The following is an 18,772-nucleotide window of genomic DNA, read 5'->3' on the forward strand; positions in this document are numbered from 1 at the left end:
ATTTACTTCTGTTTTCAAAACATGAAAAATTCCTGTCATCTGCTTGTACAGAATACAGAGTCCATGTGTAGTTTGTTGCCTAGGGCTTTTGAAATCTTTCTGCTCTCAGCGGTGACAGGGCCAAATATAAGGTGAATAAATGAATGTGTTTGCTGGAATCAGTTCATCTTTCCATCTGCCAGGATATCCAGTGAGCCCAAGGTAGTATTAAAAATGGCAAGAAACAAAATATCAGTGGCCTCTCTTTTCCGTGCAAGCAGATGATAGCAATTTTTCATGTATTTTTAATATAGGAACAAATAGAAGTACAGTCACACCTCTTGGAAGGTAATGAAAATAGTTTAGAAATTGGGTACCCTGAGATCAGTTTATACCTTGAAAGAGAAGAAAAGCACAATTCATCCCATTTATTATCCCCTTTTGGGTGCAGTTTGATATCTCTCAGACAGATTTGGGTTAGAAGCATTTAATCAGGTTAGATACAGCCATGCAGGTGCCCATCATTTTCCTTTTCCTGTGATCCCAGACTAGCCAGCCCCTGGGTTTTTACAGATTCACAAATCTGTTGCATCGCACCTCCAATCTGATTAAGCTACCAAGGCTGCCGCCCCCACTCCTGAAGTACCAAATCCAAAACCTTCATCAGCAACACGAACTAACTTTGATTTGCAAGAAAACACAATCCTCCTCAACCCAGAAAACTTGAGTCTCATGGATAAAACTAACTGAGTTAGGAGGTTGAAAGTCAGCTGGAGTAACTTATCCAAGAGGGAAGTGTTAAATGTGCACAGAGACCCTCTCTGTTTCAGCTAACAATGGGCCATTTATGACCTCATTCTGTTTCGTCACCCAGCCGGCAGGCAGGCACACATGCTCAGGATTTACTTCCAGTACTGAAGAAGAGGAAATAAAAAGTGGGAGGGACAGAGTTGGGCCTTGCATTCTCTACTGAGGAAGACTGTTAGGAAGACCATCTGTCCCTTGTACCTAGAATTTTCTCTTGTCCCCAGGTCCTCTGTTCTGTAATGAGGCCCCAGTATGCCAGTAATGACCACAATCTTCTTTTCACCAGTTTTTCCCCCCAGACTACATACTCATGTGTTGCCCAATCAGAATTTCACTCTCCTTTGCCTCCCCTTTGCATACTATCTACATAGGTATTTTTGCTATGCCGAGTAGGGGAGAAGAGCAGGAGAGCAAATTGTTACTCTTCTGTCTCTCCCCTGCAATCACAGGAACAGCAAGGCCCAGTCTGTGAATGATCATCACTGTGGTGATAGAGGGCTGACCTCTTGGTGCCTTGTGGCTGTGGCTGTCAGTACAGACTTGTGGTGCATTGGGGCTCACATCTCATATATATTGACATACAATTTTCAGTTTCCTAGAAATAGGTGATGATGTAGTCATATTATACGATACCACTCTTTGCATTCCACTAGTGTCTCAGAATGATATTAAACAGTGACTAAATAAAATATTATAAATATATGGAGATACACCTATCTCATAGAACAGGAAGAGAGCCTGAAAGGTCATTGAGTCCAGCCCCCTTCACTAGCAGGACCAAGTACTGATTTTGCCCCAGTTCCCTAAGTGATCCCCTCAAGGATGGACTGCACAGCCCTGGGTTTAGCAGGCCTGTGCTCAAACCACTGAACTATCCCTCCACCCACTACTAACATTAGATATTTTAAAAATCAGCAGGTCCAGATAACTTGCATCCAAGAGTTTTTAAAGAGGTGGCTGTGGAGCTCACTCAACTGTTAATGTTGATTTTCATTAAGTCTTGGAATACTGGGGAATTTCCAGAAGACCGGAAGAAAGCTAATGTTGTATTAATATTTTTAAAGGGTAAATGGGTTGACCTGGGTCATTATAGACCTGTCAGTCTGACATCAATTCTGGGCAAGATAATGGAAAAACTGATACGGGACTCAATAACAAATTAGAGGAGGGTAATATAATTAATGCCAGTCAACATGGATTAATGGAAATAGATCTTGTCAAACTATCTTGAGATCTTTTTTTGATGAAGTTACAAATTTGATTGATAATAGGCAATAATGTCAACATAATAGACTTATGTACGGTGTAACTTGGTGCTGTAGGATATTTTGATTGAAAAACTGAAAAGATAAAATTAACGTGTCATACATACAATGTATTAAAAGCTGGCTAACTGTTTGGTCTCAAAATGTCATTGCAAATGGGGAATTATCATCTAATGGGTATGTTTCTAGTGAGGTGCCACAGCATCAGTTCTTGGCCTTTTGCTATTTAACATTGGTATTAATGATCTGGTAGAAAACATAAGTTCATCACTGATAAAGTTTGCAGATGACACAAAAATTAAGGGCATGGTAAATAATGAATAGGACAGATCACTGATACAGAGCAATTAGACCACTTGGTATGCTGGGCTCAACCAAATACATGCTTTTAGTATGACTAAAAATGTGTACATCTAGAAACAAAGACTATAAGTCATACTTACATGATGGCGCACTCTATCCTGGGAAGCAATGATTTCTGAAGAAGATTTGGGGATTGTGGTGGACAGTCAGCTGAACATGAGCTCCCAATACAATGCTGTGGCCAAAAGGGCTAATGTGACATGCTGGATCAGAAAGAACACAGCCTGTTTGTGCTAAAAGCTCTTTGTCTGTTGGTCTCTGGATAGAAAAGTTTGAACCAGTATATGAAACCTAAGAGTGATTCACATTAATCACTGCTCCCCTGCCCCATAACGTGTTTTAGTTCCTGTAGGAGGTGTGGTAGCCCTCCCCCATAGAGTAGAACACAATCATACATAAACCATTCATAAGCTATATACAGTATGGTCCCCAAAGATGTAACTTAGATAATTTTTTCACATCTTAGCTCATAGAGCCGAGAAGCAGTTTCAATATCTGTCACAATCCCTACTCCTGGCAGACATGGGAGCTAAATGAATACCTACCAGAAGTCATCACTCTTGCTTTTTACATCTCATCTGAAAGAAGGTGGCTCAACTGTCACTTAATGTTTTCTGAAATTTAGCACTCACAAAGTATACAATGCTCTCATCCATCAAAAATACACACACACACACACACACACACACACACACACACACACACACACACACACACACACACACACACACACACACACACACACACACACACACACCAGAATGCTACCAGTAACTATATACTCTACTTTACCAGATCATTGGCCCATCCAAGCTTGTAGCCTGTCTCCAGAACTGGTGGGCATCTGATGTTTCATGGCACAAACCATAATGCACTTGGACAGCTGTGTAACTGAGGGGTTGAGAGTGGAGATTTCTTCCTGAAAACAAGCTCTGTGTGTGTCTGGAATGGCTCAAGTTTCAAAAATTTCTTTTGCTGCATATACAACAAATGAGAGGGTCAGCCATTCTATCCTAGAGTGAAGTGACGTTGGTCCTGAAGCACAGCACTGCTTCCTGTTCTGTCTGATCATCAACTATCTCAAATTTCTCTGTACAGTTAAAGCGAGGGGGCAATAGTCTACATAACTTTTCTCCCCCACAATACCTGACGACTCATTCCTTTTCTGGGGCATCAGCATAATCTACCTCCTGATGGATAGAACTGGGTGCATATTTTGTAGCAAATAATTTAAGTATTGTTGCCTCTTTTTCAGTTTGTGACTTGTCTGTGAATAGATTAGTTTTCTCAAACATAGTCATTATTTGAAATAATTCACTGAATAATTTCAGTGAATAATTTTTGGCTGTGCCTTATTTGCAAGGAGTTTGTTGTGAGTATCAGAAGTTGAAGCATTGTTAATTAGCTTTGACTGGCCACCCAGGATTTATAGTAATGTTCAGTTCTCTGAGTGGATGAGTTTGACACTTAGAATCAAGTTTCTGGTGCAGATATCTGTGATTATGGGTTTGAAATTCATTTTCTTTAAATATTCTCCCATATATGCTTAGAATGCCCACAAAAACAGTGAATTCTCTGCCAATAAACACATTTGCAGCAATATCCTCCACAAGCAAACAAAAAAGTACCATAAACACAGTCACAGCAAATTTGATTATTTGAGTAACTATTTGCAAAAAATGCTTTTGTATTTGCTCAGCTCAACTGATGTGATGCTCCCCACGCTGTCCTTTGGCCTGCCCACCCAACCCTACCTGAGAAAGACAGAAGAAATAAAGCACAGTGTACTTTTGCCCTGTCTTCTTGACTGCATTGGGCTCCTTAACTCCACAATGAGCTATTTTTATTTTTAATAACCTAATGGAAGGGAAAACAAAATTTCTCTCACAACAAAGAAATCAGAGGCTCAGAAGGGATTTTTAAGCCTTACTAAATTTTGGAGCAGAATAGAGTTGAGGGGTTATTTAGAGAGGTTTTGTATATTTTATTCCTTTTTCAGTTGCTCAAATATTCTGTCAAGTTCTGTCATCACTTAGACACTGAGCAGAACATTGAAAGTTTTACTGTCTGGCTGAAACTGACTGGTGGCAACCCTAGAGTCTAGTAAACCAAAAGGCAGCTGTCCCAAACACACATTCCCTCTGAATGGTTTGCTGACAAATTAAACTAACAAAAGCTTTAAATATACAAACTGATGCATGATTCTTTCACTACTGATCACTACAAAGGTAAAGCAACCAAAATTTCAGAAACCAAGTGGCAGACATGCACTGAGCTTCTCAATAGGCTGCTTTATACACATGGAGCCAGGAAGTGGAAGCACTCTAACAACCTTTGGATCCAGTTCTGTTCAATTGACTAGTACGACCCAAAGTGAAATAACTGCGTATAGTTGTTTCTGCTGCAGCTCTTAAATGAAGTGTTTCTTGAAAGGGCCATGTATCACACTTGGCCAAGATTTGTGGATTGATTATTGGGTAGTTGTGCTGTAGTCTTATGTTTGAAAACTAGAATGTGATTTCCATAAATCATTTGGGTGTATGGAGATCTTGTGCCTATATCAGGTGCCTATATACTAAGAATTAGAGCCACAAGGGCAGATTTGCCCTTCAAACAAAAGTAATTGAATTAATGGGCTTTTACCACCAATGGAAATAGTTCATTCGTCAGTGATAGTATAAAACTGCACACATTTACGCATCTTTGTCAAATCTGAAAATCTCCCAGAATATCTCCAAAATATGTGTGTATAAAGCTAAATATATTTTTGCCAGGCTCATTCTTTAACTGAAATACACTAAACCCAGTTATAGCTCTGATGCACAGCAAAAATCCTGAATTGTTCCCATACATTGCAATGTGTAAAACTACAATTGCAGTACACAGATCCTCCACTTATAGCAGGTTTGTTTTTACACTACTCTTAGCAAGCAACTCCCTCTGAGCCAATTGATATTCAAAAGTCTGTACGTAAATATAAACTTTAAACCCAGTAACAACAATCTGTGCAGTTCTGGTAGTTACAGAATACCCATCAGTCAATTTTCCCAAAATACATTGTGTGCACTACTCCTTTCTTTGGAACAGCCAGACTTCCCATGGCATTAAAGCATCAGTTCATGATGAGACAGATTCGTTGATTGATTATGCGCCTTTCAGTCACGAGTGACAGCTATTTAAAGAGAAACAGAAAGCAAGGAATGGGTTGGGAATCAAAGGGCTCAATTCTCCTTTCACCTGCACCAGTGACTTTGGTGGAGTATGCCGGTTTTACACTGGCACGAGAAGAGAATGGTTTTGGATCTGGGTAGGAAGACAGTTACTTGGCTCTGCGTACACAGGATATTATGCCTTGTGCATAGAACTGAACAGTGATGGGAAAAGGATGGGGTGAAACTTGTTGGACCAGGGGAAAAAATGTCCACAAAAATAGTTATTTGCATTCCCCAAAGTTATTTAGTAGACAATCCTTTTGCACAATGGAAAACAAATGCTTTACCAGGCACCACACATCCGGTTTGAGAAAAGTTGCCTCCCAGAAGGGAGAACTTCTTATCTCACTTGCTATGCAAATCTTTTTCTTTTGACTAAAATGCAAACTGACTATTATGTGAATTTTCTTATGTTACAACTGGCTTTTCCACCACTGACTTTATTTTGAGAGGAAAGCGTCTGTGTTTTTGTTTTGTCCTGCTTACCATCCTCAGTTTGCTGTTTACTTCTTCATTACTGAGTAGGGACCTGCTCGTGCTTTCTATTCAGTTCAGTGGGAAATCTCCCATTGACTTCACTCATGCTGAACCAAGCCTCTAAAACAGTAAATCCTCATGTCTGTCTTTGAAGGTTCTTCTGTGGAGAACAAGGAATCTCCGCTGTTCTGGAGAATTGCAATCGGTGAATGAACCTTTGTTCTTTCTGCAGCAGCTCAAAATATATCTGTCTTTCTGTTGCCTTTTTTGTGACCTTAAAAAAATATTGCTGTCTTCTAGGAATAATTCTTTTGCACTGTCCCTTACCTAAGGGTATGTATTCACTACCAATGTTAAAGCGCTGCCACATGGCTGGGTAGTCACGGCACCAGCGCTGGGAGAGCTGGTGAAAAACAACTCCCACGAAGGGAGTAGCTCAGCAGTGCTGGGAGTCATGCCAGAGAGCTTTACAGCGCTGAAACTTGCAGTGCTCGGGGGGTTCAAACCCCTGAGCGAGAAAGTTTCAGCTCTGTAAAGTGGCAGTGTAGACAAGGCCTGAGTCAGTCTTAGCTCTCTTCTTACATTCCTCTCCATCTGACCCTTTGCTCTTTGTTCTCTGCATTGTTTTCTTTCTCTGTTATTTCTCCTTGACAACAGAAAGGGTATATAGTGAGTGACAGCTGATATACAACGCCAGAAATGTATTTTTTTGGCTTTGAGACCAAGTACAAGAGTTTTCTGGCCTGATGCAATGTCTAGTAGAGTTTTTTAGTTCACATTCTGCTGCAGGACACAGTCAAACAATAACTATCATACAGGCTTGGCCCTTCCCCTACTAGATAATGGGAATAACTTATATCCAATTGCACTATTTCATCAGTGGTGACAATATAAACCACAAGGGTAAAGCTCAAATCATTGGAACCTTGAGATGAAATTGAAGCCATGTGTTATATTCAGTTTGAGTGTGTAACCTTGTTTATAATATTTTGGTGGAAACAAAACACAGAGAAAGAAAAATGCAATTTGTTTTTTTATTTAGAGAAGTTAAAGGAAGATTTTCAAACATGTAATGGGAGCGCAAGTCCCATTACAAATCATTGGGACTTAAGCACCTAAGGGAGTTAGGAGCACTAGAAAATCCCACCATTTATATAATATGGTATCTTAGTGTATTTATGTTTTTTTGCTCATCTACACATCTTTCCCTTCCCTTCCCCCCAATCTGCCCTCTCCCTCTTGAGAAAAAGTGCTAAATCTGGAGATATTTGAAGATGTTTTATAAAAACTAACACTGCACACATATGTAGCACTTTTAATATTAGGGATCCCAAAGCACTTTACAAACCAGAAAAAGCATCACTGAACCCCACCTGCCTCTGGGGTAGGAGGGGATATTTTGCTGCAGCAGAGTGACTGAAATTAGTAACTATTAATATCCTTAGGAAATACCTGTTGCTTGGGGCATTTGAAATTAGACTGAACAGAGCACAAGAAGTACACTAGGGCGAAATCCTGCCTTGGAAAGGGATGAAATAGATGGTCTTTCCCATTTCTAGAATTTCTGATCCTCATGTAGAATACTGTTTAGAACTACATGATGTGCTAATTATGACATCCTTTTCTGTAACAATTTGTTGCTCTTACAAACTGCAAGCATGTCACTTAGATCTACTTTTATAGATATAGATTTCATGGGGTTTTGTAGTCATAGAAACTGGACTCTGTAAATAATTTCTTGGATATGTGTTAGATTGACACACTGTATGACTTTACTCTGTATTGCTGAAGTCCTGCCTGATAAATCAATTCTTCATTCTTTTGCAACAATTGCTATTTTGCTTCACAGATTGTCTTGATTGTCAGCGGAGACTTAGCTTTGTCCCTTCTGGCAGCTGCTGTATCCTGGCATTTCATCTGCATCTCTTCAAAAGGGTCAGATTGTGATACAGAGAAGCATGGTTAATCAGGGGAGTGCAGAGATACAGTATCTCCTTCTGGGCATGTTGGTAGTGATACATTGATGGAGCGGTGAAAAGGAACAGGAGAATCTGTGTGCAGACTGCTCCCAGAAAGGAACAGTTATAGCTCAGGGCCATTGGAGGAGCAACATGAGCAGAGCTGCATGAACATGGAGAATGAATCTCCTCTGACCACAGCAGAGGATAGCTATTGAATTGTGGGGTCCTTGGCTAGGACAACGAAAAGACATGTGAGATTCTCAGAGTCAATGCTGGAATTTGCCTATTTCTGGACACAGAACTGCTGACAAAACTGGGAATTTTTTCAACTGCCACTCCTCTGTGTCCAAATATTTTAAAATACAGTCAGAGGAACAATGACCTAGGGAAGGTTCTTTCTGGTCACTTGCCCTTGACTTCCCCTTTTTCCTAGGAGAAAAGCTGTTTGGAGGCACATCCTCAAGCAGAGCCTCAAATTAAACTGCAGATCATGTTGCTTTATGAGCCACTGCAGACTTTTAACGATCCATAGTAAAACTCATAAACAGAAATATGACTTTTAAAAGGAAGCCTGTGGTGAGACAGAGGTCAGGGAGTCTGCTTTTCTGTGAAACCCTGCCCTGGAACAACAGACCAGGCCAGAAGGATGGGGGCAGAGAGGCTAGTCCAGTTTAAAAGCTTTGGCAAGGTGAGGGGTAGCTAATTTCCTCATGGTATGATCTCCACTCTCTAGAGCTCAGTACTTCACTTTTGACTTTCAAACTTCCCAGCTAACCACAGCTATTGCTTTCCCAAGCTGAGCAAGGTATTTATCACTCTGATTTAGAAGGAGACCTGAGTTTGGAATTCATCTTCTAGCCATGGCACTTTTTATATGTTACCTGGGTTAGACTTCTTATATGCTACCCATGTTAGACATGTTCTGGCAAGACTGTGAATGGAAAGAAGCAAAACATTCTTGCTGGTTTGTTTTTTGTTCCATCCTTAGAGCTGTTCTCTGAAGCAAAGCAGAAGGCCAGAGTTAATTAAAATCAAACTCACCATGAACAACCTGTCTCACCTTAAATTTGTCCTCATTTCAACCCTGACACATGGGATGTTAACTAGCCCCTCTTCCTGCATTAGAGGGAAATTGAGTCTCCGTGTTCATTTAGTTCTAGTGTTCTCTCCAGCCCCTGCTGGTGGGGATTTGATCTTTATGCTAACATATCCCTGAATTTCTCATGCTACAAGTGTACAATTGAATCTACAAGCCACTGTCCTCTGAGCCTTTCCCTACCTCTCTCTGACACAAAACACTTCCCTCTGAAAATCAATGTAGTCAAAGCAAAGAGTGACTGTCACACTTTTCTAGTCTTTTTGGTTGATCTCTTGCAATAAACTGTTTACCAGGTCAGTGTTAGGATTAAGGAAGGACAATATTTTTATTGATTCGTTAGATATTTTGAGTGAACCTGGAGAGTATTGAAAAGGGGGTGTGTGTGCATGTGAGAGAGAGAGCTGGGGCACCAAGGAAACTTGCTCTCTATTTTTCTGTGATAAAGAGCAGAACACAGGGCAACACAGAGCGTGTTGTATGAGTGAAGATCTGAAATAAGAAACGTAACATTTCAGTCTCTTTCTTTTGCTTTTTAAATGACTTTGTATTCATGGTTGTTGTGTGTAACGTTGTCTCTGAGACACTAGACAGTGCAAAGCCAAGCAAGTTGCCAAAAGAGACTACTGAATTTGATGTCTCTGTGCTACTTTCTAGATGTTTGTTCTAGGGCCAGGCTGTGTCATGTTATCAACAGCAAAAGCTCAGCCTGGGGGGAGAGAGTACAAACACAATGTACAGGACAAGATGTGTGAGCATAATTAGTAAGGAGAGGCTACACATATTATATGGGTGAAGATTGCATGTGTGACGTTCAGTATAAACAGTTCACAATGTTTGACACCCTCTTAAGGGTTTTATTCTCTTGTGCAAAAGTCCCTATTTTAGAGATGAAATTATACCCATTATGCTTGTGATTCCAAATAGTGGGTTTTGACTTCATTGTGGATTTCACCGGGGTTTGTTTTGCCTTTTCCTCAGGCTATCAGGAACACTTGGAATTCATTTAAAGTGCATGCACAAAACTGTTACCGCAACATTAAGGTTGAGATCTTAGGCCTGGTCTACACTAGTGGGGGGATCGACCTAAGATATGCAACTTCAGCTACGAGAATAGCGTAACTGAAGTCGACGTATCTTAGATAAACTTACCTCGCGTCCTCATGGCGCGGGGTCAACTGCCACTGCTCCCCCATTGACTCTGCTTCCTCCTCTCGCTATGGTGGAGTACAGGAGTCGACAATAGAGAGATCGGGGATAGATTTATTGCATTTACACTAGACGCGATAAATCGATCCCTGATAGATCGATCACTACCCGCCGATCCAGCGGGTAGTGTAGACGTACCCTTAGTAGCACAGTAGCCAGAGTAGTCAGAGCCATGGTCTTCACAGCAATTAGAACTCTGTATTCTTGCTTATGTTCTGTACAACAGGCTCTTTCGCTACTGGAGTTGATTATGTCATCATCACAGGCCGGGTGACTAGTTGGAAGGCTAAAAGTTGGTTCTCATTGAAAGTCATGCGTAGCAGAATATGGAGGGGCCTCAAGGCTAACACCCAGGTTGTTGGTTTGTTGTGTTTTGTTTGTTTGTTTGTTTTTTAAATCAATACCTTTATTTATTAGATTGAAAATGAATTTCCCAGCCCTATCTCTGCTTGATGGTTGAGACAGAGGCTGGAATAGTGCAGTTCTGATTATAGCTGGGCCAGGAAATCAGAGTAGCATCCAGGAGAGGAAAGGTAATCAGGGTCCAGTGTGAGAAGGGGCAGACAAGGCTGCTTTAACCATTAGCAATTTCAGCCTAAAGATAAGTTTCTGAGAAAGTTGTAGGTGACTGGAAAGATGGGATTTAGAATGGGAGTGCCATTGCACTCAACTAGAGCACAGCTCCTGAGATGTTGTAATAGCAAGTGTATCATTCACTTATTAACTGTAGCAGAAATAACTATGCATTAGTAATCAGGTGCCTTATGCCAGAATTTCAGTCATTTACAACCAGACCCTTCAGCTTTTAAGTAAACCAATCTTGGCCCTGTCTCAGCCCATGTTCAGTCCTTACTGAAAAGGGCTATAGAATTTAATAGGCATAAAAATCAATAATGCAATATAGACTTTAATAGAGAACAATATCCTTCCCATAGGTTTTTAAAACCATCCTGTGTAATTTTATAGCAGGAATGTAATTCTCTGTTAAATTCTATCAGATTAATAGAGAGTGATAAACTTTCTGTAGGTTTGGGAATAAATTCCAGACAAGTATTACCAAAAACAGTTTGCAGCAGTTTACAGAATCCAAACGGACTGAAAAATGTCTTCATTATAGAAACAGCAAAGAATCCTGTGGCACCTTATAGACTAACAGACGTTTTGCAGCATGAGCTTTCGTGGGTGAATACCCACTTCTTCGGATGCAAGTGTGCTGCAAAACGTCTGTTAGTCTATAAGGTGCCACAGGATTCTTTGCTGCTTCTAGAGAACCAGACTAACACGGCTACCCCTCTGATACTTCATTATAGAAAATGTGCTACCATTATAACCCAGCCGCCTTGCCATTTTAATGAATATATAGTTCATTTGAAAAAATAATTGAAATGAAATTATTTGAACCTCACAGAATCATAGCTGGAATGGTCAGAAGGAATTTCTTTTATTATCTGTTGCAGCCTCCTGCCTCAGAACATATGTAAGGTTTTTTGCCTTCCTCTGTAACATGGGGCATGGGTCACTTGCAGGTTTAAACAAGTGGAAATGGTGGATTCGCTGTAACTTGAAGTCTTTAAACCATGATTTGAGGACTTCAGTAACTCAGAGGTTGTGGGTCTATTACAGGAGTGGGTGGGTGAGGTTCTGTGGCCAGCGACATGCAGGAGGTCAGACTAGATGATCATGAATAGTCCCTTCTGATCTTAAAGTCTATGAGTCTCTGTGTCATTTTCTCCAACAAACGTATCTAACTTCTATTTAAAGATGGCTAGTGATTGACTCTCTTAGGCAAACTGTTCCACTCTTTGTCCCTGACACACTTACTCCTTTTCTTTTAGTTTTAAACACTGAGGGTGTGATTCTTAGTTGCTCTTTGCAGGCATAGGGCATAGGTGGATGCAAAATACCCCATCCAATTTGGCAGCAGTTTATATCCACTTTTCATTTATGTTGCACTGGTGTGAACAGGGCAATGGAGAATCAAGCCTAAATAAATAAATAAATAAATAAATCTAGGTGACGTTTACCCCCAGTACATAGAGGGGCAAATGTTTTTTCCATGTACTGTCAATAATTATTTTATTAATTATTTGTTTATGGAGTAGAAAAGGGGAATAAAAATACTGTGTGAAAAACAGTATCAAATAAAATGTACTGAGAGATTTTAATCTGTCTATACCCCTCCTCCACCACAATGAAAGCTGCTGCAAAAACCTAAGTTCCTTTGCTCTTAGACGCTACCCAAATAGAAACATTTCCTGTGACTGACGTGTATCATCATAGCCGCACAGTCTGAGAAACTGACAGAAATCTATAGGCTGGGGGGAGGGGTGAAGCAGCTGTGCTCTAACTAGTGGGAAATTGAAAGTGTGTTGCTGGCAGGCAGTTTGTACTGTGGAAACAGACACCCATATATATAAAAAGAAAAGAAACAAAATGATTTTCAAAGTCCAACGGCAAAACAAAAGTCATTGTGACACTATAATTGCAGGGGGCTGCCTGGTCTGTGCAGTTGTGTAGCAGGACAAAGCAGAGTCTCTACAAAGCAGTGTGTGTGATCTTCCCAGGTATCAGTTTCATAATCGCATTTGTAGGGACAGTGACACAAATGCACATTTCTGGGCTGTGCTCTTCATGAGTCTCTCCTGCTCTCACCTAATGGAGAGAGACTGAGTGCAAAAAACAAATCAGACACCCCCAAACACTTTTATGCAAACAAAAGCCAAGGAGAAAATGCCCCAGGCTGCTCTAGGTTGGTTTGATGACTGAGATGCTCACCTTAGCTGTCCTGTATTCACACTGACAGACAATGTACAAGCAAAGACAAAAGGAGGGTGGATTAAATCTGAAAGCACACATCGGGGAACTGCAAAGAAACTGTAACTTAGGGTACGCCAGATCGGTGGGTAGTGATCACTCTATCGGGGATTGATTTATCACATCTAGTAAAGACATGATAAATCGATCCCCGATCGCTCTGCCATCGACTCCTGTACGCCACCACAGCGAGAGGCGGAAGCAGAGTCGACGGGGGAGCGGCAGCAGTTGACCCCGCGCCATGAGGACTCGAGGTAAGTTGACCTAAGATACGTCGACTTCAGCGACGCTATTCTCATAGCTGAAGTTGCGTATCTTAGGTTGATCCCCCCTCCCCCCCCCCCCCGTGTAGACCAGGCCTAAGGTGCCAGTTCTAAAGAGAGGAGCAGTCTGTTTTATTGATGCAGGAGGATCATGTCTATAAATGGTAATTGCCCTTAATTATCCATATAGGAACTTGCATTGCCCTCATCCCTGTAGTATCTGAGCAGCACCTCACAGACATCAACAAATTGGGAGATTACATTGTAAGACAGGGAGGTATTATCCCCTTTTACTCATGAACTGAGGCATAGAGTGATTATGTGACTTACCCAGGTCACATAGGAAGTCTGTGGGAAAGCAAGGAACTGATTTTTGATCTCCTGCATTCCAGTCCCGTGCCTTAATCACAAGACTATCTTTACTCCTTCTTCCTCACGTTCTCGTAATAAGGATACTTTGCACCTACATCATGTAGTGCCTTTCATCTTCAAAATGGTTTACAAATATAGTGCAATCTAAACTCTCCTTTGTGATAGTTAAGAATTATTATCCCCATTTTGCAGTTGGGAAAACAGAGGCAGCAAGATTAAGTGACTTGCCCATGGCAACAAATGGAATAATTATTAGAGCCAAGATTAACATGGAGAAGTTCCTGGTCCCTGTCAAATGGCGTGAGCGAAGGACAACACTGTACTGCAAAGATTTAACTGCTATTCATGTCAATGGCAAGACTCCCATTGACTTAAAGGGGGTTGATTAAGCCATATGAGAGACTGGACAGTTCACAGCTTGCCTGGATATTTGCCTTTTTTAAATGTGACAATACCATTAGGAACATTTGGGGAACAGCATAATCTCGGGCATAAGAAAATATTAGATGGCTTCCACATAAGTAAAATGGAAAAACACTGTATGACAATTGTTATATTAATACCACCAAAACAAGAAGCTGCTGTTAGTTAAGAAAAAGTCTCCTTTAAATCATGTGTTAGGCCTACCCTACAATATGCCTTGTTCCCAGGGGATGAACATGCTGTGTCCACAGCATTTGTGTATAACTTTTTAAGAAGTACTTTTAATCCAAAGCAGGAACCATGTACCATGTAACTTCATACTTGTGATCATATGGATCTGTAGCTTGGAATCACGATTGGAGCTGCACACACATTTGTACTGAAACTCAGACCCAAGCCAAATCTGCCAAGAGTGGGGGTTTCATTACTAAACCAGTACTTGGGCCAGCATTCACTGAAAAGTTTGCTGTGTCCCACAAACCTCTTGGTGGGCCTAGGCAGAGTTCTGTTGAACTGAAGCCATAGAAAAGGTATCTGAAGTCTTGGCAACAGAGAGAAGTCATACACAGCTCCAGTCAAAACAGTATAAATTTGGACATGTATAGGAATTACGACCCCTGTACAGGTACCGAGTTCTAAATCAGCAAAAAAGCATTTTTAAATTATCACTAAGAAAAAATAAAACCCCAAAAGGAACTTGTCTATACAACAGGCAAAGAACTGGTGAAATTTCTTGGGAAGTGAGAATGCTGTTTGTGTTCTAGGAAATTAAGAGAGAAGGATAGAACAGAAAACTTTGATTCTCCACATTGTTTCCTTTTAATAGCTGGAAATCTGTAAAACTCCCTTCCAAAAATATATTGCCCCCAGGGCCTGAGCATAAAACAGCATCAGGCTGGAATGGTGACTAATGTAACAGGAATTCCATTTGCACCAAGCCTGTCAAGAGATGGTACTTTCAGGTGCTCTCTCTTTCCCAGGGCTAGTCCTGGCAGGCAAGTGTGAAGGGAACAGGGCCTTTACTTAAACACAGAATGTGTTGGATCTGGAACTGTTCCAACAAATCAGAGTGAGCAATGGCTCTTTTCCATTGGCAGGATGAAGGAGAATAGGGCTGCCTCCCTTTGCCTATTCCATGCTGGGATTCCCCTTTTGTGTCATCCTGCCCCCCTTCTCCAGCTCTTCATTAGTGGTTCACAAGGAAGCCTGTAGGGCACAGCAATTGAACAGCTGGTGGGGTGGAAAGCTGTGCTTGTAAAATGTAGGTGGTTGTATTCAGTTCTGGGAACTCAGACTCTGATGGGGGCAGGGGAGGGATGCTGCCAGAGGGGAAGTGTGCAGCAAGGGGTCTCTCACAAGATTTATTTCGGGAACGGAGATATGAGGGGCAGAGGTTGGTGGATGCTCTCAACAGCTGTTCCTCCTAAGCAGGATGGAGGTTATAAAGAGAAGGAGGCCCTTGTGTTTTTATTGCACTCATTGTTAGTTGAAATTTTGTTCATCCAGGAGAAGGAAATTGTTTATAGGCCCTTAACACCAGCTCTCCAGATGTTGAGAGCAGCAGATGTTTTCCTGGTTGTTGGAGCAGTTGCCCCCAGGGACTAAACGGAGGAGTATGTTTCCAAAACATCAAGTCCTGACATTTTTGATTCACTTATAGCTAGGGAATCCCCCTCCCCACCTTCCTCTCTACTGCAGTATGACAGTCATCCTCAGGTGACAGGAAGCACTATCGGTACACTGCAATGCTGTCTCTGCTTCCCCAGATTTGAGGCCCAGAGATGCATTTCAGTTTCCTGACCTCTGCTTTCTATCTGTCTATGTGAGATTCACAGACTCATAGACTTCAAGGTCAGAAGGGACCACTATGATCATCTAGTCTGACCTCCTGCACAATGCAGGCCACAGAATCTCACCTACCCACTCCTGTATCAAACCTGTGTCTGAGCCATTAAAGTCCTCAAATCATGGATTAAAGACTTCAAGGTGCAGAGAATCTTCCAGCAAGTGACACATGCCCCACGCTGCAGAGGAAGGCAAAAAAAAAAAACCAGGGCTTCTGCCAGTCTACCCTGGAGGAAAATTCCTTCCCGACCCCAAATATGGCGATCAGTTAAACCCTGAGCATGTGGGCAAGACTCACCAGCCAGACACCCAGGAAAGAATTCTCTGTAGTAACTCAGATCCCACCCCATCTAACATCCCATCACAGACCATTGGGCATATTTACCACTAGAAGTCAAAGATGAATTAATTGCCAAAATTAGGCTATCCCATCATACCATCCCCTCCATAAACTTATCAAGCTTAGTCTTGAAGCCAGATATGTCTTTTGCCCCCTTGGAAGGCTGTTCCAGAACTTCACTCTGATGGTTAGAAACCTTTGTCTAATTTCAAGTCTAAACTTCCTGATAGCCAGTTTAGATGTGTAGAGTACTTCAGCCAATCCATCCCTACAATTCAGTGAAGATACAGCAGGGGGTAATTTGGCTTCTTGCATTTAAGGTCTGTGTTTAGAGAAAGGCCAGTCCCTATAGGGAAAAGATGAGAATCCCCTACGGCTGCATTTGATAAATGCCAAACTGCGAAAGTAAAGTAAATCCACTGGGAACAAGCATTACAGTTGCACTGGAAGGACTTGATGTTTCTCAGGAAAGGTGTCATAGCGAGAGGCGCTGCATAGTCACATTGTGCAAGCTGTCACACATGGGTTGGACAATGTCCTGCAAACCTGACCTGAAAGACCTGTGTTCGGGGCTGAGAGAGTGGCTATGGGGAGTGAATTATTCAGAATCCTTGGCTCCTCTGCTGAGACTGTCTGGAAGCGTGCTACTTAGTGCAAGTTGTGTTGGTGGGTTTTTGATGCAGACCCCCTGCTCACCGATGGGAGCCTGCCAGTTGTTATCCAGAAAAGCTAAGCAGCTGTGCTGGTGCAGTGATTTCTGACATTACTGACCTGATCCAAATTTGCCCCCAGGTGATCCTAAGTCACCTGAGCCAGCTAGTCCTACTTCTATTTAAAACTACTGAGAAACAGTCAGGGCAGGAGAGATGAAAGTGAGGACAAGAACTCTAATAGCTAAAGGCCGTATCTTTGAATTGACAGCTTGATGCCAGGCAAAGCTTCTAGAGAAGTGAATATGAATCCTGTGCCCCTCTTGACTATCTAAAATGTATTACATTTTATCATTATTCATAAGCACTAACCGGTCGCTCACGGCTCTGCAAGACACAGAAGATGACATATTGGCCTGATAATGAACTGGGTGAAACTGGTGTGAGGTCAGAGACTTCAGTGAAATTGCTCCTGATTTACACAAGTGTAAGACCAGTATTAAGCCCACAGTTGCAGTCCTGAGGAGCACACAGTCTACTGTAAACAGAGACAGACAACATTAGGGATGTTTTACTGCCTTGGGGAGGGGTGAGGGACTATTTTTGACTGCAGTGGGTAGCATTTGTGGGCTTGGCAGGAGTGAGTGTTTATTTAAATTGAGAATTGCCAATTATAATCAATGTTACTTGAAATCCTATTCTTCCAGTGCAATGGGATCTTGACCAGGCCCTTGATGTAGAGCCCTGCTCTCTCGCTCTTTAATTCCTGAGAGAGTAAAGAGATGCTTTATTGACTGTCCGAGTCAGCAGCGGGTGAGAGGGAGGAAAAGTGCTTTCTGTTTGTGTGGTGCAACCTATTAAAGCCTCTGAGCAGATACTGGAGAAAATATCACACTGATTGGTTGGGGGGTCAATCTCGATGGAGATTTCCCTGGGTCAGCATTTTGTGTAACTCTTGAATTCTAACTAAAGCATCCACCATATGAAAGATGCTGACCCTGCACTAGTTAAGTTCTTAAACTGGTTTATTCCAGGCAACCCATCTTCTCATTCCCAGCACTAACACTTCCCCTTTTCTCTCTCTGTGCAGGCAAGGGTGTCACCTGTCTGATCAAGAAGTATTAAAACTGGACAATGCCTTCTAGATAGTTGCAGAGCACAAGGAGCGGGGGGGGTGCTCCTTTATTCTCCTTGGAGGGGGAGAGACTTTGAGGCAAGACCTTGGACTCCCCAGTCTCTCCCCATGGATAAAGGACCCCAGGATATCCGGGACCTGCGGCACTGCCTGAGAATGAAGAGCAAGTATGCCATTCTCCTGGTGTTTGTTGTAGCTCTTGTCATTATCGAGAAGGAAAACAATATCATATCGAGGTAGGAAAAAAGAGAGAGCAAGCTCTTGCTGTATTGGGGATTGGAGATTGGGGATTCTCTTCATCCTTGATGTAGCCTTCACCTCACCTTTCTGCAGCCAGCCTTCCAAAGCCATGTACAACTAGATACATTTCTCCCTCATGGAATGTGAAGCCCATTAATGCCTATCACCTTCTTTCCATTACAATCCCAGTCAGTCACTACAACTGGCTACAGTGAAAGGCCTTCTTCCCAGCAGTGCTTAGCATTGGTTCCTCCAGTTCTTTCCCCACTTTCAGTAAACAGCCTGCCCAATCAACCAAATTTTTTTATGCCTTAGTTTCCT

The 18,772-nt window shown here is 41.9% G+C and overlaps 1 protein-coding gene across 3 annotated transcripts in view; it reads left to right on the top strand.

The window, feature by feature from the left end:
* The window catches only part of CHST3 (carbohydrate sulfotransferase 3), a 46,150-nt gene that overhangs the window by 17,946 nt on the left and 9,432 nt on the right, over positions 1–18,772 (top strand). For 2 of the 3 annotated variants that reach the window (XM_039480659.1, XM_039480660.1), the window contains exon 2: positions 18,167–18,447. In XM_039480659.1, the coding sequence (XP_039336593.1) occupies positions 18,320–18,447 (128 nt within the window). In that variant the 5' untranslated portion in view covers positions 18,167–18,319. Of the gene's footprint in view, positions 1–7,808; positions 8,753–18,166; positions 18,448–18,772 lie in introns of those variants that run through there. The other variant, XM_039480661.1, reaches the window with a different exon arrangement.

This window comes from Mauremys reevesii, linkage group 7 (assembly GCF_016161935.1).
Source record: "Mauremys reevesii isolate NIE-2019 linkage group 7, ASM1616193v1, whole genome shotgun sequence".
Lineage (NCBI taxonomy): Eukaryota > Metazoa > Chordata > Testudines > Geoemydidae > Mauremys > Mauremys reevesii.